At 30.3% G+C, this 26,018-nt stretch overlaps 1 protein-coding gene and 1 long non-coding RNA gene across 2 annotated transcripts in view; one reads left to right on the top strand and one right to left on the bottom strand.

Moving 5' to 3' along the window:
* The window catches only part of Dhc98D (Dynein heavy chain at 89D), a 165,170-nt gene that overhangs the window by 18,157 nt on the left and 120,995 nt on the right, over positions 1-26,018 (bottom strand). The window contains exons 48-63 of the mRNA XM_065498228.1: positions 23,320-23,431; positions 22,851-23,041; positions 22,478-22,786; positions 22,266-22,408; positions 22,001-22,205; positions 21,777-21,936; positions 20,867-21,711; positions 19,315-20,775; positions 19,163-19,234; positions 18,741-19,007; positions 15,425-15,626; positions 14,132-14,274; positions 11,732-11,884; positions 11,497-11,674; positions 11,305-11,436; positions 4,387-4,598 (exon numbers count right to left, since the gene is read on the bottom strand). Of these exons, the coding sequence (XP_065354300.1) occupies positions 4,387-4,598; positions 11,305-11,436; positions 11,497-11,674; positions 11,732-11,884; positions 14,132-14,274; positions 15,425-15,626; positions 18,741-19,007; positions 19,163-19,234; positions 19,315-20,775; positions 20,867-21,711; positions 21,777-21,936; positions 22,001-22,205; positions 22,266-22,408; positions 22,478-22,786; positions 22,851-23,041; positions 23,320-23,431 (4,785 nt within the window). The remainder of the gene's footprint in view (positions 1-4,386; positions 4,599-11,304; positions 11,437-11,496; positions 11,675-11,731; positions 11,885-14,131; positions 14,275-15,424; positions 15,627-18,740; positions 19,008-19,162; positions 19,235-19,314; positions 20,776-20,866; positions 21,712-21,776; positions 21,937-22,000; positions 22,206-22,265; positions 22,409-22,477; positions 22,787-22,850; positions 23,042-23,319; positions 23,432-26,018) is intronic.
* On the top strand, positions 10,817-11,486 carry LOC135948787 (uncharacterized). Its single transcript, XR_010575841.1, has 3 exons — positions 10,817-10,929; positions 11,001-11,106; positions 11,268-11,486. It is a non-coding gene; the product is annotated as an uncharacterized LOC135948787 (long non-coding RNA).

Genomic DNA, 26,018 nt, shown 5'->3' with positions numbered 1-26,018 from the left:
ATAAAAATTGTGTTAATTTTTGGTACTTTTTCATAAAATATGTTTTTCTATAATTTGACATAGACATACGAATATTTTATTATGAGCTCCCACCACGTTACAGAAATTTATTTGAATGAAATTGTACCACCTCAATGGGGATAAAAAAGGTACCAAAAAGGGGATAAAATCGGGAAAATACATTATATTTGAAATTATTAAGCCAATTTTGATAATTTTTTTTAACGTTGGTTCCTGGATTCATACAAAAATTAACTAACAGCGTGTTATTTGGAACTCGAGTACCAAGGTGTATATTGGGCCAAATCCGGGTAAACAGTTTGGTACTTTTTTTAAAAAATATTTATTCTTGGGCACATTAACACAGATTTTAATATTTTGAGACATGCCTATAGCATAAACAATTTTGGCAAAATGGAATATTTTTAAATTTCAAACTTGAGGGGTGTTCAAGTAAGAAAAGGGAAATTGGTACTTTTCTCCTAATGGTACTTTTTTAAAATTTTAAATTATTTCAGTTATCGACATTAAAGTTAGCTGATATTTATTTGAGTGAAGTTAGTGTTAGGAATAGGGGATAATATTTAGGTACCATAATGTGTGAACTGTACTATAGGTACTTTTTTGTTCATCTAATGGTACTTTTTTGAAATTTCTATAATAATGGACTTAGAAACATGAAATTAAACATATATGGTCCTAAGTGAGTGAGAATTCTAGCGGGAGACTTTTTGGTACTTTTTCTTTATTGGAATGGTACTTTTTGTAATTTCTTCACCAATGAACCTAGAAACATGAAATAAAGCTTATATATAAACCGAGTGAGTGGAAAACCACAAGTGTGGGTTTTTAGGTACTTTTTCTATATTCTAATGGTACTTTTTTGAATTTTCTATAACAATGGAATTAGAGACATGAAATTAAGCATATATGGTCCTAAGTGAGTGAGAATTCTAGGGGAGACTTTTTGGTACTTTTTCTTTATTCGAATGGTATTTTTTGTAATTTCTTCACCAATGAACCTAGAAACATGAAATAAAGCTTATATGGAACCGAGTGAGTGGGAAACTACAAGTGTGTGCTTTTTGGTACTTTTTCTATATTCTAATGGTACTTTTTGAATTTTCTATAATATAATGGACCTAAATATGAAACTAAGCGTATATGGTCCTAAGTGATTGAAAATTCAAGCGGATACCTCATGGTACCTTTTGTTTATTCTAATGGTACTTTTTTAATTTTCTATAGCAATGGACTTAAAAACATGAAATTAAGCATACATGGTCCTAAGTGAGTTAGAATTCTAGGGGAGACTTTTTGGTACTTTTTCTTTATTCGAATGGTATTTTTTGTAATTTCTTCACCAATGAACCTTGAAATATAAAATAAAGGTTATATGGACCAGAGTGAGTGGGAATCCGCAAGTGGCTGCTTTTTGGTACTTTTTCTATATTCTAATGGTACTTTTTTGAATTTTCTATAACAATGGACTTAGAAACATGAAATTAAACATATATGGTCCAAAGTGAGTGAGAATTCTAAGGGGAGACTTTTTGGTACTTTTTCTTTATTCGAATGGTACTTTTTGTAATTTCTTCACCAATGAACCTAGAATGATGAAATAAAGCTTATATGAACCCGAGTGACTGGAAAACCACAAGTGTATACTTTTTAGTACTTTTTCTATATTATAATGGTACTTTTTTGAATTTTCTATAACAATGGACTTAGAAACACGAAATTAAACATATATGGTCCTAAGTGAGTGAGAAGTCTAGGGGGAGAATTTTTGGTACTTATTCTTTATTAAAATGGTACTTTTTGTAATTTCTTCACCAATGAACCTAGAAACATTAAATAAAGGTTATACGGACCCGAGTGGGTGAGCAACTACAAGTGGGTGCTTTTTGGTACTTTTTCTATATTTTAATGGTACTTTTTGAATTTTCTATAACATAATGGACCTAGAAATATGAAATTAAGCGTATATGGTCCTAAGTGATTGAAAATTCAAGCGGATACCTCATGGTACCTTTTGTTTATTCTAATGGTACTTTTTTTTTAATTTTCTATAGCAATGGACTTAAAGACATGAAATTAAGCTTACATGGTCCTAAGTGAGTTAGAATTCTAGGGGAGACTTTTTGGTACTTTTTCTTTATTCGAATGGTACTTTTTGTAATTTCTACACCAATGAACCTAAAGCCATGAATTTAAGCTTATATGGACCCGAGTGAGTGGGAAACCACAAGTGGGGGATTTTTGGTACTTTTTATATATTCTAATGGTACTTTTTTGAATTTCCTATAATAATGGACCTAGACTTTCCAAAAAATCGAAGAATTTCAAAACCGCGGTTTCGGTTTTAAAAAATTAAAAACCGATCGGTTTCGGTTTTGTGATAATTTATTAAATCTTAAGTATTATAGAAACAAAATTAGTTGATAATATAGGAAATGATATACAAATCTAAAATTCAAGCTTGACGGGTTATGGTTTAGTGAATGCGAATTTAAAAGTGATAATCAATGGTACTATTTCCTTATTGCAATGGTACTTTTTGAATATTTTATAATAATAAACATAAAAATTTAAAATTAGGAACACATTTTGCATTTTCTATAATAATGGAAATATGAAATTAGACATTTACAATTAGATTCACAAAGTGAGACTTGATAGTACTATTTATTTCTTCTAATTGGGGTGGCGAAGCGCACCGGGTCAGCTAGTAAATCCATAAAATTTTACAGGAGAAGGAAAAAAATTAATAAATCCATAAAATTTTAGACACAAAAAAAGTTTAAATGCAATTTTTAATAAGAAGAGGCATCACATTTTATTTCTTATTTAAAATTTATTTTTTTTATTTTAATGAAGTTATTTAATATAATTATATTTTCAAAGAATTTTTTGAAAATAAAAAATTAGTTACTCCTTTTTTGTATTAAGCCATCGATATGTACATTAGACTTGCCCTTAAAAAATAGATTTGCTTTGGATGGATCTTATTTTTTTCATTGGTAGCTAAAACTAAATACTGCAAAATATTTAAGTGCAATCGGATAACAATCAAAAATCTATTGAAAGTTGTAAAATAGGGTAAATAATGGTACTTTTTCCAATAGCTTACAATAAATAGCATATTTAAATACAATTTTCTAAACATTTGAAACAAATCTAATCTTCTAGAGAAAATTGTCTTTCTAACAAGGTATAAAACAATAATTTCGATAGCAAAGTATACGAATGAGTAACAGTGCGTAAATAATAAAAAAATTTAGTTTTTCTTGAATATACATATCGTTACCTAAAATGACACTAGAAATATATTTTTTGAAAAAAAATATAATTTTTTCAAAGCGCACGTTTTTTTGGATTGTTATTTTCTGAAAAAAAAACGTATCATCAATATAAATTTTTGTGAAAAAATAAAAACTTAAATAAAAATATTTTTTTATTTTAAATAAAAGTAGTTTATATATACATTCTTAAATTTGTATGTTTTTTTATTTTAATTACTAAGGCCAGGTAACTTATCAAAATTTTAATCATAGTTAAGGCATAATCAAGGTTTAAATACATTTTTTCCATACAAAAATAAATATTTAAACATTGATTAAGCTTAACTATGTTTAACATTTTGATAAGTTACCCGGCCTAAGTTTTTAAACTATAAAAGTTACTTCCTTAAATTGTCATTAACAAAAAATTAAGCTAAACACGATTTATTAATTAATTACTCAAAGCATACATACATACGTCTTGTTTAAGAAAATCATGTACTTGATGATACTTTAGTTTAAATTTTGATTATAACTTGGTTATTTTTGATAGTAAAAGTTTAAAATTTTGTACACACATGTAATATGATGTAGTCAATTGTAATCAATAATAAAATCAATTTAGAATTTTTTGATGATACGTTGTTTTGCATTTTAGGTGACGATATGTATGTATATCGTAGGGAAATACTAATAATTGAGAAAATATATTTTCTCTATGATACTAATAACTTGGTTATTTTTCACTCGAAATTCATGTTTTATATCTTGATAGAAAGACATTTTTTTCTAGAAAATTAGATTTATTTCAAATGTTTGGAAATTATTATTTAAATAGAGATTTTTTTTAAGATATCGAAAAAAGTTCCATTATTTACCCAATTTTAAAAATTTCAATCGATTTCCGGCATGGGTTCTAGTTATCCGATTGCACTTAAATTTTGCAATAGCTAGTTCTAGCTACTATTGAACAAAATAAAACCCATCCAAAGCAAATCTATGTTTAAGATCATGTCTAATGTACATATTTCTTCCTATATAAATTCTATTTAAAAAATTTAAATAAAGATGTGGGTAGTTAGTTAGTCGTTATTGTACTTGCCTTCCTAAGTAATTCGAGAGTGTTTTTAATTCGTAGAACCAACAAATTGAAACGATCTAACTCTTGAAGGAGAACGACACCAGTTGGCGTTAAACTCATTTGAATTTGTTTTTTCACACGCCATGTTTCAAATGCCACTGGCAATTTTTCCAAAATATCGGATGCCACATTATCAATAAATTCGTCACGACTTATGCCTCCAGAAGTATCACCTGTTAAAAAATAATAATGTTTTAAAATACATCTTATATTCTTTATTGTTGAAAAATAAGTAAATTTATAAATACAATTGGGGGATTCAAAGGGTCTGCTATTAGGTCGTATTGTCATAAAATATTTTTTTAGTTTAAACAAATTCTTGTTGTGCTGCAAACAAAAATAGTGTTATTTTTTGACAAACCAATAAACATAGTTCTAAAAGTCTTATTAGTTTATAACTTTTTTGTTTAAACCCAACAAAACTTTATTTAAACTAAAAAAATATATTAAGACATTATGACAATACGATCTAATAGGAGACAGTTTGAATCGCCCAAGTATATTTGTAATAACATTTTCAAACCTGAGTTAAGATATTTGTTTATTAAAACAAATTTTAAAAATAAGTATTTACTATCATGAGACAGAACGGTTATATCTAGTAGGACACGGTAAGGCCACCAATATACATAACTAATCAAATGACTGATTCCTTGTAGTGAAAGACTAACCATGAGTAAAGTATATAAAATTTTCAAAGAGCTAATGTTTAAAAATCAAACATAGCTCATTGTGCTACATATTTTATTTATAATTTTATCAAAACAATTTAAATATTACATAATAATAATAATTAAAAGGCTGCATCTAAATAGATTAATGCAAACGTTTTAACTCCCTTTTCAAACATTTTACAGGAAACACAAACAATGCTCTAAAATCCTTTGTTTTTTTATTTCTTTGGTAGGTTTTATGACGATAAAAAAATCACAGTTTAGAAGAAGCATGTTGGAGACTTATAAGTCCTTTGTTTGGGATTTAGCTCATTTTCTATTATTTAGTTTGTATTTTTAAGTTGTATTTAGCTAGCGCATTTTCTTAAACTTATTTTTTTTTACATTCTCCTTTTTTCATCCCCTAAGGTCCGCGCCCGAGTTATGCTCGATTCCGTTTGACTACGATAAAGTCTTCTTCATTTATCTATCACCAATTACAAATTATCATTTCGAAACCTTTTGCTGATTTTAAAAAGCAAGTCGCAAGTCGCGATTTAGACTCTAAAGATTATGGCGTTAAACAAATATTAATCCCTAGATGTTAGATTTAATATATCTATTGCATTTCGCTGAAGAACAATTATAATTTTAAAATTTTAACCCCCCTATTCATAATAAATGTTTCTACAATTCACCTTCGTGAGAAGGGTATATGCCAGTTTGTCATTCCGTTTGTAATTTCCACAATATAATTTTCCGACCCTATAAAGTATATCTATTCTGGATGCTTATAGATAGCGGAGTCAATTAAGCCATGTCCGTCTGTCTGTTGAAATCAATTTTCTGAAGACCCTAGATATCTTCGGGATCCAACTATTCAATAATTCTGTCAGACATGCTTTCGAGAAGTTTCATGTTTAAAATCAGCAAAACCGGTCCACAAATGGCTGAGATATGAGGAAAAAACCAGGACAACCTAAATTTTTTACCTATATCTGGATTACTAAGTCATTAATATAGACAATATGGATATCTAATGATAGATATTTCAAAGACCTTTGCAACGACGTATATAAGGCCATAGTAAGTTGGACCTATAATGGGTCAAAATCAGAAAAATATTTTTTAAACCGATTTTTTTTTCACCAAAAAAAAAAAAATTAAAAAACAAAAAATTTGTTTTAAAATTTAAAAAAAAAACAATTTGAAAAAAAAAATTTTTAAAAAATTAAAAACACAATTTTGGAAAAAAAAAATTTTGTATTTTTAAGTATAATTTGGTAACAAGATATAATTTGGTAACAAGAATATAGCTCTTTATAAAAGTTTTTTAAAACAAAATTACCATTTAAAAGTTGATTATGAATAAATAAGGCCTGAAATATTTAATAACTCACAGTAATTTCCTAATCTGCTAGGAACTGTATCGTGCTGTGTAATTATTGGGCATTCAGCAATTCATAGTTAATTATTTTATATTTCTTTACAAAAACATAAAATTAAATTTTAGTAAAATTGTTTATCCTAAATTCTCAATTTTTAATTTGAATGAAATGTGAAATGCGCTAGTTCCTATGCGCATTTCACTGGTTGCTTAGGCCATTAATTAAATTCTTAAATCAATTATTAAATTTATTACAGGTTTATAAAACAATTTTTTTTGTTTATGGAAATTCTGTTTTAAAAGCCTTTTATAAAACTTTTAGGATATATTTTGATTTTTTTGAATATATTCATGAAAAACCGCCCACATTTCATTTATTCGAATTTACTAATGAATCATATTATGTAGAACTCTAGTTCCATGAACTAAAGGAAATACTTTAATGTACGTTAGTGAGTCCCGTATGACCAAAGAATATGAGAAGATCAGATATCAATATATTTTGTTCAAAAAATGTTTTGTAAATTTTTTCGAACAAGGGTCTGAAATAATTCACAATTTTGCACTTACTACTAGATAAATATTAGTTTTTAGTTGTATTCTCATAAAATATTTTGAAATTTACCAATTTTTAGTGGTGTCCATTTTTCAGCTAAATTAGGGGTTGCATGTGAAATGTATAAAATAACAAAGTAAAAACAATTAATTAAACAAAATATTTATCCAAATATACTAAAAAAGAAACGTTTTTAAGATTTCTTGACAAAAAACTAAGTTGCTTACAAAAACCCGAATTTGTCATCGGTTCTTAATACTCGTACATGCATTTAGAGATAGATGTTTCTAATGTGTAAATATAATAATGTGTTTAAGACTTATATGTAAAGATGGTTTAAATTTATCAAAAGTTAATTTACTTACCCCATATTCATAAAAAAAAAATTAAATTTAAACCGTTTAAAAATAAACAGCCTAACTACAAAAGCCTTAAAGTCGATTTTAAGTCCATAAAGTTGACTATTATTTTAAATTTCGTACCATAAAACAAATTTCAAATATAATTTAAAATGTTATTATTATTTCGAAAAAAGCTCTTTGTTTTAAACTTTTTTGTACATTTTGTTTTTTTAATTTTTTGAAATTTCTGTTTTCTATTTACATTCATTGAAAATATTTTCATTTATTTGAATGTGTCTATTAAAGTGTATGAAATGTTTTTTTTTTGTTTTTTATTTTCAATGGAATAGCGATATAAAGTTGCCTTTTAATGAGTAAGTTAAACGTACGAAAGATTACTTACTTACCTATTTTGATGTTTTGAGGTGCCCAACACAATTGAATATCAAAAATATTGCCTATTTTTCATATGGTCATTAAACAACCTTATACTTTATAAACTTTAGTTCATGTTGAATATAAATATTTTTATGTATTGTTAGATCATACATAATTATATCCAATAATTAAAAAACACATTTTTACTTGAAAAACTAAATTCATATTTCATACGTTTTACAACCCACATATGCCGAAGTGGGTATTTTTATACCCAATCCACAAAATCGTACTTGTAGCTTAGGAAAGTGGGCCTAATCACTTGGTTATTTTTTTTACTGATAGAGGACATCCAAAGCTACTAGACATAAGAAGGGGATTGGAGACTTTCACTCCGTTTTCTACAGCCATTTATTTTTGTATTATTATAATGATCTGGGGGCACCTCTATATATACGATCCACCAAATGAAATTTTTTGTGTATATTTAGGAGTTAAAAAAGCAACTTTTTAAAGGTATTCTAAAGCGATTCCGAAAAAAAATCAAAATCGCTCCACCCTAATGTATATGTATGTTAGATAAAGTTTTGTACCTTTTTATACCCTACACCACCATAGTGGGGAGGATATTATACGTTTGTGCAGATGTTTGTAACGCCCAAACATATTAGTTTAACACCCACCTTAAAGTATACCGATCGACTTAGAATCACTTTCTGAGTTGTTTAAACGATGTCCGTCCGTCTGGTCGGCTGGCAGAGTACAGGTCGCAATTTTGAAGATATTTCGATCAAATTTATTACATGTTATTTTTTCGACCCAAGGACAAAGCCTATTGAATCTGGCTGAAATCGGTCCATTATTTCACCTAGCCTCCATACAAATGTCCTTCCGAAATTGGACTTTATCGGTCATAAATGTTTAATTTATAAATGTATTTCCACAAATTACGCTCCAAATATGTTGTATATATACAAAATTCATGTCACCAAATTTTGTTACGATCGGTCCATGATTAGTCATAGCTCCTATATAGACCCGCTTCCGAAAATCACTTTAACGTGCATAAATCGCTTAAAAATGTTGGTATACTCACATAGTAAACTTTCATATAGACACAAATCACACGACCTAATTTCATGGTGATCGGTCCATAATTGGTCATAGCCCCGATATAAGGGCCACTTCCGAAAATCACTCAAAAATATAAATTATTGAAATTTTAAAAGAAAATTGTTTTTGCTCTTTTACTTAGTGTAGGGTATTATATGGTCGGGCTTGACCGACCATACTTTCTTACTTGTTTCAAATAAAAACAAAAGTTCTATTTTAAAATATAGGCGACTTCAACAAAAATTATCTTTACAATTTCTTTCATAGTTAGGGCGGAAAATTGTTTATGCATAAGTCCTTTAGTATTTAACTTTAATCCTAATAAAAAAAATTAATAATGAATGTGTATGGAGTCAATGTGAAATATGGATTAACGTGCAGTATTTTATTTATTTAATTTTTGTAAAATTATGCTGTATGTAAAATTTCAACTAAAAAAATGACAAATGACTCCGAGTCACCCAAACTAAACTTTGCTTCATAGAATCCGATGGAATAATTAGTCCATTTGAAAAAATCATATGACATAATTTATATAATTTTTAATGATTCTTATTTAAATATTTACTACTTTGGATTTTATATTTACCCAGAATATACATATGTATGTAAATTTGTTTCTTTGGAAATTAATGGTGCATTTGAAAAGTTTCGGTTTATTTAGACCGTAATTTCTTGATTTGAGAGAGGTTTTCTCATTAGGCTGGGTCGATTTGTATGGAGGATCAAAAAGTAAAAAATCGTATAGCAGAAACGCAATCTACGGAAAATTCTAAGAAAGTTTCCTCAAGAAACCATAGGTCTAAAATCAAATCATATCTTGCGCATTTCGTCTTTTATGCAATAAAAAAACTATTATCGTGAAAAAAAATCTACCCATACTTATTCATACTAGTTCGCTAGTTATCAAACAGATAATTTGGTTTGCATGGTTACTAAATGAAACTTTTGCATTTTCCACAATTTTCATAAAATTTTACCAAATATTTTATTAAAATCTGGTAATAGAAACATTCGTAAGATCATTAATTTTTTGTGTAAGAACTTATTTCACTAAATAAGTTTTGCTATACTGCCGTATCCTCCTTGGAAATGTTGAGAAATATCGCAAAAACTATTCAGGAAGCTTTCGACCAAACCAAATTACAAAATTTTCATTTAGAGAGGAAATCTATTTCTTTGTCTGCACTGTCAGTGACATGGAATCTAAAAACGGTCGGATGAACATCGGTGTGTAGTGCTGCGTACCAGCCCAGCAGTTCTAGGAGACTAGTGATTTTACCCATCATTTAGGTTTTGAACTAGTTACTTCAATAGCTATGTAACTAGTTATTTTGACCCTTTTTGATTACAATGAGAGTGTCCGATAGCTGGTCCAAAGTAGTCAACGCATTGTATTCACATACCGGTTAAATAGCATCAGTTACGTTACTAACTTTTGAATTGGTAACTTGATCAGCTACATAACTAGTTATTTTAACATGTACGATTGCTAATTGAGCTCAAATAGTCAGCTAAAAAGACATATCAGAGACTCTCCAATAGATTGCTTCTTGTGGGTAAAATAACTACTTTCTAAAGTGCAGTACAAAATAAACCATTAAAGTGACTTCACTATATGTTACTAAGAGACACTAAAGTGACTACTAACTTCACGCTATGTTACATGGGATATCAGTATACTCAAGCAAAAATAAACTGTATTACTATTTCGATATACTCACAAAATGTTTAAAGTGACTACACTCTAAATTACTTACAGACAGTTAAGTGGCAATTGTCTTCACAATAGGGACGTATAAAGTAACCAACTGCCCTGTCTCTGCACTAAAAAGAGCACATACGTGTCAAATGACCCAAAATATATATTGGAGTCAGACAAGTGATAAGACATTAGTGACAATTACTGTCTATAAGGGTTACATTGACTACTTGGTTAACTGCTGGTAGCGTAGTAGTTTTAGTGTGTACGAGTATTTGATGGTGGCGTTGGTGTAAAAATGTGCAATAAAGTTAATTGCAAAACCACAACTAATTAATTAAATTTAATGCAATTGAATTTTTAAAATAAAATATGTATGAATTGAACTTGTTCTTTTTTTTATATTGTAGTATTTTTTGTTTCAGTTTTTTTTTTTCTTTTTAAGGTATTTTAATTTATGTTGTTGAATCCGGTAAAGTTGGAGGGAGATACATAATGGTGGCTAATAAGTAATTACAAATTAAACAATTGTGCAGTAAAATAAGCTTATAGTATATAAACAATTACAACAACAACAAAATATATATATATCTGTGGATATACTCGTATGTACAATGTACATTGTACATACGTCCATGCACGTTTATACATACATATGTGCATACATATTAAATAGATTATATTAAAATGCCATTCGTTTTTCTGTTGACAGGTGACCAGACACGTTAATAAGCTTTAATTGCACTTACCAGTTTGAGGTTGTAATTCAATTAGAGAATTCCATATACTTCTCGTAGCTTGAGTATAATATCCGATTTCCGCATTTGGGTGTAAACCAAAGACATCTGGCTTATTTACTAACGGTAATTTATCAATATGAGCTAAAATAATGAGAAATACATTAGGAGGATTTTAAAAATAAACATTTTTGTTATTCGCACAGATAAAATCTTCTTTCAATACAACATCGTCGCTGGGAAGGCAATAGTCGGTATTTTCATCCTTATAGAAATGAAATGGTTGAAATGAATCGAACAAGAAATCACCCATGTACTCGTCCATGTAAGTCCTAGTAATTCGACGATCGAAATCATCAATAACACGTCCTCCATACATGACCTATAAGATGATATACACATTCAGCAATAGACCAACAATATAAACTCATCTACTCACCTCTCCAATTAAATACTTTAGACTGTTCCATGGCACTTTATCGCCATTGATTCGGTTTAGATATGTTTGCAATATTTCCAAACATACATTGAAATCGGATTCATTAAAATCGTAACAAATGTTCCATCCTAATTTATCGTATTTCCTTCTTTCCTATGAAATAAAAATAGTAAGAATAAAGTATCAAAAGTCAAACATTTTGGGGGGAAAAATTTAAATTTGTTCTACAATTTCCTTTTTATGCCTTTTTTATATGAAAACTTTTCGGTTTTGGGGGGGGGGGATTTCCTATTTCACCCCCTCTGGATCCGCGCCTGACTTAGTATACACATTAGGGTGGCTGCCTTATGCTAATTTCAATAATGCTAACGAGATGAGAAGAATTGTGTTTAAAAGTGGAATTTTAAAACAGAATTTGTTTAAATCCTGTTGATTTAGATTTAAACTCGGTGTAGATAGATAAAAAACGTTACAAACAAAAATAAGCTGTTCATATTTTAAAGCTTTTGCACAATAAGTTAATATTTTAGAGTAGCCAATGGAAGTAAAAAAGTGTTCATATATTAGGGTGTTCATATTATCACCTACTGTATGCACATTAATTAATTTAATTTATTTGATTTTCAACTACTAATATGAAAAATTAGAGAATATAAAAATTTAAGTCCTACATGTGTGTTTACAAGTGTTTATAAACTGGATAACCGGTTAACCGAAAAAACCGGTTTTTCATTAAAATTTCGGTTTTTTGCGAACCGATAAATTTAAAATGTTGAATTTCGGTTAACCGGTTTATCCGGTTTTTATAACTCGGTTATCCGGTTTTTAAAATTTGGGACTAAAGTCAATAAATCTCATGTTTTCATGAAATTTTATATTCATTGTATACACATTACATTAAACATTTGGTCTTATTTGAAACCTAATCTGCTGATATACAAGATAAAGCTCTTTAGATAAAAATGTTTAAGAATTTCAATGATTCTGAATAGTAGAGGAATCAATTACACACAATGAAACTATTAAAAATCAGTGCTTAAAAAGCTAGACCACAAGTAGCAGAAGCAACCAAAAAAATAATAAAAACTCGGAGTCCATCAATTACTACTACTACTGCTACCTTCACATTTTAGTAGCAGTATTTGTAGTAAAATGTCACAAGCGATTTATATTATATTCTATATAACGTAGTTGTTGACTTTTGAAATTAAATAAAAGGTGTAAAATATCAACCACTTATTTTAGAAAAAATTCTAATTACAAAATGTGTCAAATTTGACTCGAATATATTAAGAAAACAATAGCTTTGGTATTTACAAGGGGAATCCCCGAATTCATACAAATATAATGTTCAGCAAGTATGATGAAAAGAGACGGATATATGTTAGTGCTACCAAAGCTCTGAAAACATTTAACTTAATTGTGCGTAACAAAAATTTAAGATTTTAGCTCCAGGTCAAATTTGACCCAATGACCTTAAGTGCAAAAATTTTATAGATATTTTTTTTGCCAGATTTGTGTTTCTAAAACGTTGTTGTTGATATTAGAAATTAAATAAAATTCATAAAATATCAAAAATATCAACCACTAACTTTTAGAACAAATTTAATTTTAATATCAAAATGGGTCGAATTTGTCCCCAAGACCTTGTGAACGTTAAAAGAAGTAATCAAAATTAGAACTAAAAAGTATTTAAGCGTTTTCTTTATCATAAGTATGAGACCTTTAATATAAAATAAAACTTATTTTCTTCTTATTTCTAGGCGTTTTAATATATTGCAAAAAAACCGAATTCACTTGAAAAAAAATACTGCACACTTTAAGGCACTCAGTTGATGTTTATTCGAATAGTGTCTCTGATAAACTAACTCACGACTGCAACCTCTGCCACTATTTATAACACTGCCATCTGCACTGTCACTGTCAAAGCTCGTATATTCGAATTCGAATATACGAGTCGCGTTACCATACCTACGATCAATGATCAACTCAAAGCTTTTATTCAATGTTAATAATGCCCACAGATATGTTACAGTTTGAGAGGTACTGCTATTTGAAAGCATTATGCAACTTTAAATCAGCCGTAAAAATCGTTATATGTGAATTCAAGTACAATTTCGTAACAATATTTATAATCAATTTGAATTTTTTGCAAAATAAAATGCACTTTTGCTGATTTATAGTTATTAAATATTAACCATTCCTGACTACTAAAACAATTTTAAAGCTAGATATGTATACTTTATTGGATATTTTATGTTTTCTACATATAAAAATAATGTATTTTAAAATAATTCCTTTCAATGTTGGTTAACCGAAAACCCGGTTTTCTTAAAAGAGACAATTTTCGGTTAACCGACAAGCCGAGCCGGTTTTTTATAAATACTAGTGTTTACTTACTTGAACTACACCATGAAAGAAGGACAAGACATAAACCAGCGGCAGAAATGCTCGATGTGTACAACTTTCCAAACGATCTTGACGGAGTTTAAAGAATGTTGAACGTAAATTTAACTTTAAACCATTTGGAGGTTCTGTTACAACTGAAATAAAGCAAATAAAGAAATACAAATTAGAAACATACAAATATGATTTTCGACAAAAATAAACTTTAAAATTGCTTTTGTGGTTAAACTGTATATTTTTAATAATTTTTAGTGTTGAGGTCGTTCTGGGCAATTTTAACCTCAGGTATAACTGTCCTAGAAATTTAAAATACCGAACACTTAAATTAGCAAACCAAAGCAAAAATCTGAAATAAAATTTTAGAAAATAGCGTACGAAATGTATTTTAAAGAAATAAATATTTAAAACTTTATAACATTAACTCTTTCCCCACGCTAAACTATAACAGTTAAAATTTGAATTTTTAATACTCATTTATTATTTTTTATGAAATTGCAACCAAAATTCTAATTAACAGTAAATATATGAATCGCCGATATTTGAATCATTCTGTTATACGTAATCTTATACCAATTCTCTTAGCATACTTTAAGGCGTATTCATTATTGATCATTGGGGCTACCAGATTAACTATCTCGACATTTGGAAAAAATTAGCATGATTTTGAAAAAATAACTTGACAAACTTAAAATACACATGCATGCATGGAAACCGTTTTTTTGAACCGGTTAATTTTAAACTGTTGGTTTTTTGTTAACACCTTTACCCGATTTTGTATCAATTGGACAACCGGTTTTTAAAATTTGTAACTCATTTTATACACAATTGGTCAATTCACAAGGTCTCTTATCATGTCATATTGTCGTAATGTCGTAATATTTCACAATGGTTTTTATTGTTTTTCAAGCAAAAAATTTCCTAAAATAATACTACTTTGTATGCTATGTTTATTGTGTTATCGTAGCCAACCAGCAGAGATCTGCGCCGAATGCCTAAGAGTCGGTTAAGCCGAGCTGCCGAGTCGTGATATATTAGGACATTATGACAATATGAGTGATAAGAGACCTTGTGAATTGACCAATTGTGTTAGGATTTTTACTTATAATCGTTGCCATTAACGTTACATCAAACATTTAGTCTGAAATAAAACTGCTGATTTTAAAAGATCTTTCGGGAAAATTTATATAATTACAATATTCTATTTGGGTGGATCCGGTTTTCTTCTCTAGTATCTAAAATTAACTGATGCAAAATTTATTATTAATTTGTATTTGTATTTGTAATTACCTTTTAAAGATTTTTGCAATATGCCAATTGGAAAACTGTCACTGGCATCAGTTGTAATCCATAATCGAAAGTCAGGATGTGGTGAATCAACCTTCTCCAAGTATTTTTCCAATTGCCGTACAAAACTAATCAACAAATGTCCATTTTGTAACATTAACCACATCCCTTGTCGTATAGATTTATCTAATAAACTCATAGCGGCCTGAAAAATTTTAAGTTTTTAATTATTGTACTTTCGATTCATATTGATTTTATATGGGTCATGTGTTGGATCCGTGTTTAGGAATAAAATAAATATGTATATAAAACAAGTAAGAGAGCTATATTCGATACCCTTCACCAAATTATACTTCAAAATACAAATTTTAAATATTTTTTGGAAACAAAATTTATTTTTTTTCCAGTTCTTTTTTTAATTTTTTGGAAATTTTTTTTTTTTAGATTTAAAAAAAATTTTGTTTTTGATACACCCCAGAGGAGAAACCTAAATTTCGTTGTTGAAACTAAATCAAAAATGTGATTTTTGTAAATTTTATCAGAAGTAAATTATCATTACTCGCAAACTATTGTCGATAATTGGATGATTTTTTTGTTATGTTGGTAGGATAATAGTCTTTAAGAACTGGTATGATTTGTCACTGTACCGTTTATACTTGATGTGTCAAGTCAAATTTGAATTTCAGTAGAATAAAAGTACTTAGGGTGAAAAGGTGTTAAAATTTTACTACCAGGAGAAAGGCCAAAGTGTCCTCTTTAAGACTATATATACTTGTTGACCTGTTTGAATGAAATTACTCCCAAATTTTTTTCTATTTTTATTTTACCTGTTCATATGACTGGCGCAAAGTACAAGTCGCAATTTTGAAGATATAGCTATAAAATTTGGATATTGTCTGAGGACGAAGCCTATTGAAAATGACTGAAATCGGTCCATTATTTCACCTAGTACCCATACAAATGTTCTCCCGAAATTATACTTTATCGGTCGTAAATGATTAATTTATATAGGTATCTATACAAATTTTGCTCCAAATAATATAAACTGAATTAATGTCACCTAATTTTATGTTGATCGGTCCATAATAAGTCATAGCTCCCATATAATGCCCTCTTCCGAAAATGTCTTTAACGAGCATAAATCTCTTAAAAATGTTGGTATAAACAAAAAATTCAACAGAAATAATAACTTCCATATAGACATAAATCACACGACCTAATTTCATGGTGATAGGTCCATAATTACGCATAGCTCCCATATAAGAACCGCTTCCGAAAATCACTTTTAAAACAAGTGAGTAAATGAAAATAGTCTACATCAAAAAATTAAATACTCTGTATCTCTTTATAAATTTACAACAATAAATTGTTTGTTGGCTATCAGCAGCCCATCATAAGTAGGCCTCTCAGTCCTCTAACAGCAGCGAGTATGCAAGGCCTTGGCTCGCAATGAAATTGAAATTATTTTTTTGCCATGCGGCTAGAAACTTTGAAAGTGTTTACATGAGTTTTTTGCTAAAAAGTTGCAAATTAAATAAAAAATAGATTTATATCTTTGTATAGCTTTTAGATTAAAGATTATTTAAGCTGTTTTTATAATTATTTGTTTGAAAAATAGATCTTCTTTACGTAATTATACTGATATTATTATTATGGGGTCTGGCCAGGCTTCATGTGCTACTAATGTGAAAAATAAAACATGAGTATGACGGAGGGTTAAAAATGTGGAAATAAATGCAAAATCTTAAAATATTTCATGTATACTTTTAGGAATGACAAATAAATATTACAAAATTGTAAGACATGTGACGATTATGTATCAAAACGTTTTTACGAAAACTGAAGGAGCAAAACCAAAACGGTACGAATTGGAATAACGATAATTTTCATGTGTACAAGAAAAGAAAATTAAAAAATTAACATGTAATTAAAAGTAATTATATTGGTCGCCAACATTCGTACTACGAATAGGCAAATAAAGAAGAGAGAAAAATACCTTGTTTTGCAATACAATTTTGAATATGAACATCTGCTGGAATAATGCAGATTGGAATGCGTATCTCATCTTTTAGATTGTTAATATTGTGTAAATATGTATGTCTTTTAGAAGGCCTCCAGAGTGAAGCCCTAGCATTTTCTCCCGCTGGGTAAGTGTGTACATTAATAGAAAAACACTATAAATAATATTGGAAAAGCTCCTCGTTGTCATAAGTATGTATGTATTGAGATGGTTCATGTTATAAGGAAGATATATGGGCAATTCCACGAGAAACTTTTTTCAAGATGATTTGAATAGAAGAAAATAATAAAATGTTACTATGTGAAAGTATTTAGATCATATTACAACATTTTAAAGACAAAAATAATAGTTTAAACTGATTGTATTTAACTTTTTCATGTTTTAGGTATGTTTAGGCTAAAATTGCGGCGAAAACTAGGCTCCCAATTAGCTTGTAGTATGAAATGAATTTGACTCTGATTGTTTTTTTGCTATTGTCAAATTGTTTATTGAACCCGAATGTATATTTTCTATTCACTTTTTTAGTTTTTGTATACATATATTTACAGAATATGTATTGTTTTATTATAAGAGAAAAATCTGTCACATACGGTATGTCACGTACGATATTAAATTTTAGTTATTATAAAATCATCCAAAGATTGTTTTTATATAAATATGTAAAGGAAAAATATTTCATTTAGTGTAAGAAATTAAAAGAAAACATAACGCCTCTCACGATTCGAATATTTTCGCATATTTCTACATGTTCCTCAAAATGAGTTCCGTTTTATGTCACTTACGATATACCCTTATTTCGCTCAATATTTTGGACAACAATATTCCGAAAGAACTTTTTATTATTTTAAAATATAGTACCCTCTGAATGGAACATAAATTTATTATAAAATTATTTTTCAGATAGTCTTATTTTTGCAAAATCTATTCCACTCTATAGGCGTACAAATGTCAAGTACGATGATATGGAAATACCCATATGTATGTAGGTTTAATTTTGTTTATTCTACAGCTGATACAAAATATTCATTATACAGGATGGGTTATTGTAGTCTATGCTCTGTAGGTTGAATGGTTGTCAGTTTGATTCGTTATAGTTTTATTTATTTGTATGTTTGTTGTAGTACTTGGTTTGTTTATCCATTGTATATTTGCTTTAGCAGCGTTGCCCATGTGCCAATATGTTGTTACTTAATGTATTGTATGTGTGGATGTTAATGAGTTAATGAACAGAAATCAAGTATGAGGTCATACTCGATAAAATAAAACTGAGAAAGAAAAAACATCATTTATATTGCTTACCTTTTCCTGTCCCTGTCCCAATGATATGTGGCAAAAGTTACCCAAACCACCGCCAACTTGTTCCGCCAATTTCATTAAATCATTTGTAGGATCCGAGCCAGCACTCAATATAAAACACACTGGAATGTAACATGTTGTTTGTTCGTATATGGCTGCAAAACTTACAACGGGTGGCATTATAAAGAACTCATCCATGGTGTCGACAATATACTGATTTATCGAACGGAAAATTCGATCAACACGGAAACACCGTAAAAACATTAATTTCTGTAGAAAACAATATTAAAATAAACAAAACATTGATGCAATACGGAGGCTGATACTGATAAATCATTCGAAATAAAATAATAACAAACATCTAATTCTTGTTCGCCTTGATGTTTATAATGAATTTATTTATGTACACATATTTAATTACTTGCCTGAAATGGACTGCAATTTATATTGAATTCACCCGGACAAGAGACTTCTTCAGGATTTTCCAAATCATACCACTATGATGAAAATAAAGTTTTTAGTGTGATGTCAAAATTAGTTTGACGCTTGTAAGCAATACATATCTAACAGGACTTACCTCTTTCCATTCTTTTGTAAATTTTAAAAAATGATCCGGCAAATTGTCAAATGGATCAGGAAAGTCTGCAGACAACCTTAATATATCTTCCCAACTTTTTTCGGGCAGCCACTTAGCAGGACACGTCCGATCGCTTTTAGTTAGTAAAACCGATCCTTTTATAAAAAAATCCAATTCAGCCTGGCTTAAAAGTCCATCTCTCAGAGCGAGTTTAGTGGCAATTTGAAAGGAAAATAAAAGTTTGTGCTTTTCAAATATGCCGGTGCAACCGTAACAATATATGTTTTCTGTTAATGTTTTGATTATATTGCTTAAACGCTTTACGAGGACTGTATCTGGGACAGATTTCCTCAATGAGAACGTGAATACGTCGAGGTATGCTGCTAATGCGTACTGATACATAGCGTTGACTGTAGACATGTCGGAGAGTGCAAAGAAAAGAACAGCTCCCCTTTTGGCTGCTGGTCTGTAACCGTCTCGTAATTTTTCAATGTCTCTTTGCGTTTCGGCTGAAAGTTTTAGTTGTTCCATTACGATGGCTGCTTTGGATTTGGTGTTCTCTAGCGTTTCAATTAATTCAACATTGTCCAACATATTGCCAGTAGATGTGGCCAATTCTCTGAGTAAAGAATCTTCCAGTTGCTGCAGTAACTGTTTGTTTTCGCTTGTGCGGGCTATTAAAGTTTCTCTTTGAGTTTCCAAGTCCGGTCTCTCGGCTCTAACAACGACACTAAGGAGTTGATCTTCCAGACCTGTTTGGGTTACAGTATAATTTATAACCATTGCCTTGGCGTAGACGGCTGGGTCAAATTTGGGATTGGAAAACTTAGTTGTTAAATACAATCTGAAATTTGGGTCGTAGTCTACTTCCTTGTCTCCCAGAATAACAAATTTTCGTCCGCTGGCAAGTTTAATATTTTTTTGCAGGACGTTATCTATGACTGGGTCAATGTAGTCATCCACATCTTCAAATAAAACGGGAATGCCATACATAATGGACATTTCAAGATGTTTAAGGAAGTCACTGTCGCTGAAAGATAAAATTTTCAAATTGTTTTTTTGTTCTTTTCTCTTTATCCACGTCCATGCTTGCAATTGAGGATCTATGCACAGAGGGAACCGAGATGATCTGACTGTTAATATGCCATTTTGAACCGATAGCTCATCGGGTGGTAAACCTTCTGATGACCAAGTAGAGACCTCCACATCAGTGGTAAGATTTTCATCTATTCGAAATGGAATTTGAATGGGTATTTCATTGCATTTAATATCCTCCAACCAGTCATCAAACATCATTGTTTTACGGTATTCCCATGAAAACGCTCCCGTATATGCTAGGAAAGAAGCACATAGAAGACACTGTCCCACCATTACCACCAGTTGCTGACCGTAATTATCAAAATCAATACTCCAACGTACACGTTCTGAGCTCAAGCCACTTATCAATTTATCGGAGGCAATCTGAAAATTTAAACCAATAAAATTAATCAATCCTTATTATGTTAATTACAAGAATGCAACTTGTATGCATATTGTATGTGTATTTAAGTACCAATCTTCGTTCGGCCTGTTGCATCATTTCCGTTAGTGCTTTCATTTGCTTCATGGATTCAGCATATCTGTGATTTAGTGAATCTAATTGGGCTTCTAGTTTCGAAATTTCGTTATTCAAATGATTCAGCAATTTTATTTGCTGTTCCTGTTCTTGAACCAAAAAGTCGACTCGTTCCTTTTTAGGTTTAACTTCTTTGTATACCTCATAGAATCCAATGACAGCTCTTACAAACTTTAAAAGGCCAGCACCGGCAACAGAAATTTTTTCCATTTCATCGAGATTCTGGGATTTCATATGGATGCGGCATTGGTTCATCTGTTTGCCAGTCAAAGCTTCGCAGTCCATTTCCATGAGGCTTTTGAGAAAACTGACGTCCGACATCATTCCCTTTGCCGATTTCCAGTTGATTTCTTTGATGCCTTTTAATATGGCTACACACTCACATACAACCTGCACCTGAGGCGGTGGTGTAGCAAATGATCGTATTTCTGTAATTTGAGCCTTGTCCAATTCCGACAGAGCTCTTCGAGCTTCTTCTAACACCGGTAGAGCTTCAGCCAAAACTATCTCAGCCTCCTCTTTTTCAATTGCAATTTGCTTCCCTTTTATTTCGACTTCAACAGATTTCTCAGAAGCTTCTGTCTTCTTAACGTTTGCCTTTGCAGTCGCATCTTCAATTTCAACCAACATTTGTTCACATTCCTCAGAAGCTTTAGCCACATTATGTTTTTGTTCGGTCACAATAATACGCAGTTCATCAATTTGCTTGGAAGCTTCGTCGATTTTATGAATACCTTCCTTCAACCGATCCCTCTGCATAGTGATAAACATATTTTTCTCCTCTGTGAAGTCGAACATTTAGATTTAGTTTTTAGCCAACCTTGAAATATCTTCGATTGCCTCTTACCTAATAGTTTCAAGTACGTACTGATGTAATCCAAATAATGTTTAGGTGTTACGTAATTGTTGCGTCTTAACTTCTGTAAATAGTCCTTGGAATAGTGGTGCATTGTACTGTGTACATAAACTACGTGCTTCATTATATTTTGGCGGTGGTTAGAAGGAATCTGCAAAAATATATAGTTAAATGCTTAAATTATGTTTACAAACTTTTTAAGAAATTATATTTACTAAAGCGTGTTCTGTAAGAAATAACTTTGCTACGGCAGATAACGCCTGTTGCGGCCATGGAAAAACCCAATCGATGTATGTACTTCCAATGAGTCCGGGGAAATTACGACATCGATTACGGAGTGCATCGCCAGCAGGTGACATACACAATACAACATGCATATTTTGAGCACATGTCGCTAAGAAGTAAGACCACACTGAATCCCTTTAAAAACAAAGAATCTGAACTTAGTGGAAAACGTTTATACAAAGGCAAATAAATTACTTTGATGCTAAATAACCATTCTCCTCGGCTGTTGTACGACATCCATTGATGATGGCATCTTTTTCTTCATCGGTGAATAGAGCAGGTACCAGGCCCACTGTTAAGATGTTATTAATTAACTCCAAAAAGCCTTCTTCAACAATCTTTTGGAGAACAGAAATAAAACATTTAAATTCAATCAATTCGTAGAATGTAGAGCACTTTACACGTACCTGAGCAGCCGTAAAAAGAAATACCGTCTTTTTGCGCTCTACTCCAGCCATAGTATAGAGAACTTTCAGATCATCGCGGAATGATTGTTCATTGTAGCCTCTGGCAACAGTTATCTCATAAACCTCGCATTCAGCAGTGAATGATGAAAGTCTAGTTATACATTTTTTGCCACTACCCCCAACACCCACCAGCAAAACATGACCGCGATGCATCCTCAATGTGCGATGTACTCTAGTCAAGTGTTCCAAACAGTCCTCAAAAAGAACCAATGCCATTTTACCTTTGCGCTCTTGGTACTCCTCAAGAATCTTAGAAAATAGTTTCATTCAGATTGTAGAACATATAATTATAATTTACGTATAGTACACATACCTCATTAAACAAATGATATACAGCCTCATAATCTAAAAGATCCTCATAATATCTTGGCTCGGACTCATTTGTGGCATTTCTGAAATCACCAAACAGACAAGGATCTCTCATAACATGATCTGTCAATGTGACGACAGTCATTTCATCCTGTTCATTTTCACTGGCCCCATATTGTTCCAAATTGGCAGTCTCTACATAAATATAATATGACAAATTGAAAAATGAGTCTGCATGACGTTTTCTATAAATTTTTGCCACAGTATAATTGAGTTGTACAAGCATGAACAAAAAGCAACTTTCGTTTTATCTCAATACAAACAAATTCATAAATTATACAAACCAGAGATGGAAAATTTTGCCAAAAATGCAAGTTTTCAAAATATAATTGAATAATTTAGCAATATTCAGAGATGAATTCGCCATCCCTGACTCATGACATTACCACACCACAACATTATTGTCTATTTACCTTCTGTTGTTGTTGTTGTTTTGGGATCTACAAATCCACTTTCCACCTCAAAATCAGGACTGAACGTTTCTCTTATCTCATTCTCCACCTGGCGTCTCATCAATTGTAAATCCTTAAATAAGACACAGCCAATAAAAATGAAAAGTGACTAATACAAAGTAAAAAATATTCAAAGTTAATTCTTTTTTTTGTGTGGTTTAACTAAAAACCGTTCGTGGCTTCACATTCGTGCTGGATGAACTGAGGGATGAAGCAAGATACGATTTGTTTGCTAAACTCCTACAAACAAATTCGTATATATTTACATACATACATACATATATACATAGATATGTACGTAAATGACAACAATAACAACAAGAACTTATTAAGTTGTATATGTAATTGATTGTAATCTTTAAGCAATTGCTGCCAATCACTTAAGTCATCATTAATTTTCTCTTTTGTAAATTGTGAAGGTGTTTTTTTTTTGTGGATTCAACGAATACTTCTGCTGCGTGTTTGTCTTTTTCAGTTCTATATTTCGCCTTTTTTTGAGTTTTTAAAAGAATTTGTTTAAATTTAAAAATAAAAGGGAATTTCTTCTTACGTTTATAATCATGAATAAATACAAATAAATTGAAATAAACTTAGTCATAGTTCTGAAAGGGTGGGAAAGCATTAAATAAATCAGAAAGAAAAAATCTGACGAACATAAAGATTTTTTAAGTGTAAAATGCAACTTTATCTCCTAGATAACCAAAAAAATAAAATTACACTTACACTTACCATTTATGATGATTATAGATGTAAGCAAAATAACTCATGTTTACAACTAAAAAATAAATGAACTTTTAAAATGCTTACAATACGTACAAATCGTCACATACATCAAAAATAGCCAAGTTATAACCAAAATTGAAAATAACGTATGCATAATGTGCATGGATTTACTTAAACAAAATATGAGTAATAATTATCCTATTAATTAATCCTATTGTTTTTTTAATAAATTAATATTTTTTGCAGTCTTTATGGACATTTTTTGAAGAACATTTTTAGTTAAAATATTTTGGTTTCCGAAAACAACAATTATATAAGACTCCCCGATAAACCAGAGAACGATATGATGGCGTAATATCGTATTTTAATATCGTCTTCGTATACGAATATAAATATATTTAAATAATATATACAACCAATATATAGGTTGTATAACTTAAAAATGTCGGATTTGTACAATATCTATAAATTTATTCAAATTATTGTTAGCTATGACCTTTTCCCATCTTTCTGGCAACATATGGATTCCGATCCAAAACCACTGTTCATATTTTGAGCCCAAGAATGAATCAAGCCAATATCGGATAATCTGTTCCAAAGTCAAGCGTATCTCAGAGAGAGGGCGTTCTGCATCGATCGAAACAAATCGCACTTGATCAACAAGAGGGTATTAACTCAAAAGAAATCAACTAACAACATCAATATCTATCTACTGTAAAAATTTCAACGTATCCCGATTACTCTTTCATATCGAAAACCACATTAGAGACCATTTTCGTGAGGTATTATTTTGAGTTAATACAAAAGTTGAAATAGAAATGCATCGTATATTTTCATAAAAAAGGTATTATTTTGATTTGAGTCTTAAATTCAAGTTAAAAATAATCAAATTGTTTTATATAAATTTAGTTGAATTTTGAGTTGATACTGTTTTGTTGATAAAATTTGTTTCACTTTATGATTTTAATTTGAAATACCCTCTTCTTGATCAAGTGCGAAATAGTAGTAGAACGGGGCAAGGTCTACAAGGCGGGTGAGACAAAACTTCCCCATCACTTCTTTCTAAATAGTTTTTAACAGGTATTGCAACATGTGACCGAATATTACGGATTCATGTCTGGCCGCATACTCTGGGCGATTCAGTTGTGAATCAGTTGCGTTCGGTACAGGCCAGATTTCATAATACGTACGAACCTTTTGGTCTTTTTTGGATGGCAGGGGCGATCTTTGTCTTCCGTGACCATTTCTGCACAGCACAAACCATCTCTCGCATGATGAAACCTATGAAACACCTTCATAATAAGCTTCGGTGTGCTTCAGCGGTACTTCTTTTCAAATTAAAAAAGTAAAGCAAAACATGCGGCATTAGACATTTTCGAACCAAAAAAAAAACTATTATTCACACTATAATATTCAATAACTAAGTGAGAATAAATGACAGATAAGTACCCTTCAAAATTACATATATGGGGAATTTCATGTCAAGTGAACCAACTTTTGAAATCGATGTCTTCCGATCGGGATGAAATTTGCACCAAGGTTAGCTCTATTGGATAGTAACTCAACAACATCGGTCGAGAACTCTCTGAGTTATAGGGGGTAAAATTTTGACAATTTGGTCAAACAGGGGTTTTTTCTTATCCATGTAACTTATTACCTATTGTTCTTAGCAAAATGTGTCCCAAATAGTATAGATAGCTATTTCTTCGATCTTTCGAAAAAAAATATTTAAAAAAAAAAATAAAAAATTTTTAATATTTTTTTTCCGAAATCAAAAACTTTTTTGACTTTTTTTTTAAATTTATTCTCTTTTTTTTCTTTTTTTTTTTTCTTAAAATAAAGTTTAGATATTTTCCTTGAACACCTACTTGGTCGCTTAGTGGGATGCGAGTGGGATATCTATCAAAATAAATATTTTGTAACTCAAAACATAAAAT

Source organism: Calliphora vicina, chromosome 1 (genome assembly GCF_958450345.1).
Source record: "Calliphora vicina chromosome 1, idCalVici1.1, whole genome shotgun sequence".
Taxonomy (NCBI): Eukaryota; Metazoa; Arthropoda; class Insecta; order Diptera; family Calliphoridae; genus Calliphora; species Calliphora vicina.
This window is presented reverse-complemented; position numbering and strand designations above follow the sequence as displayed.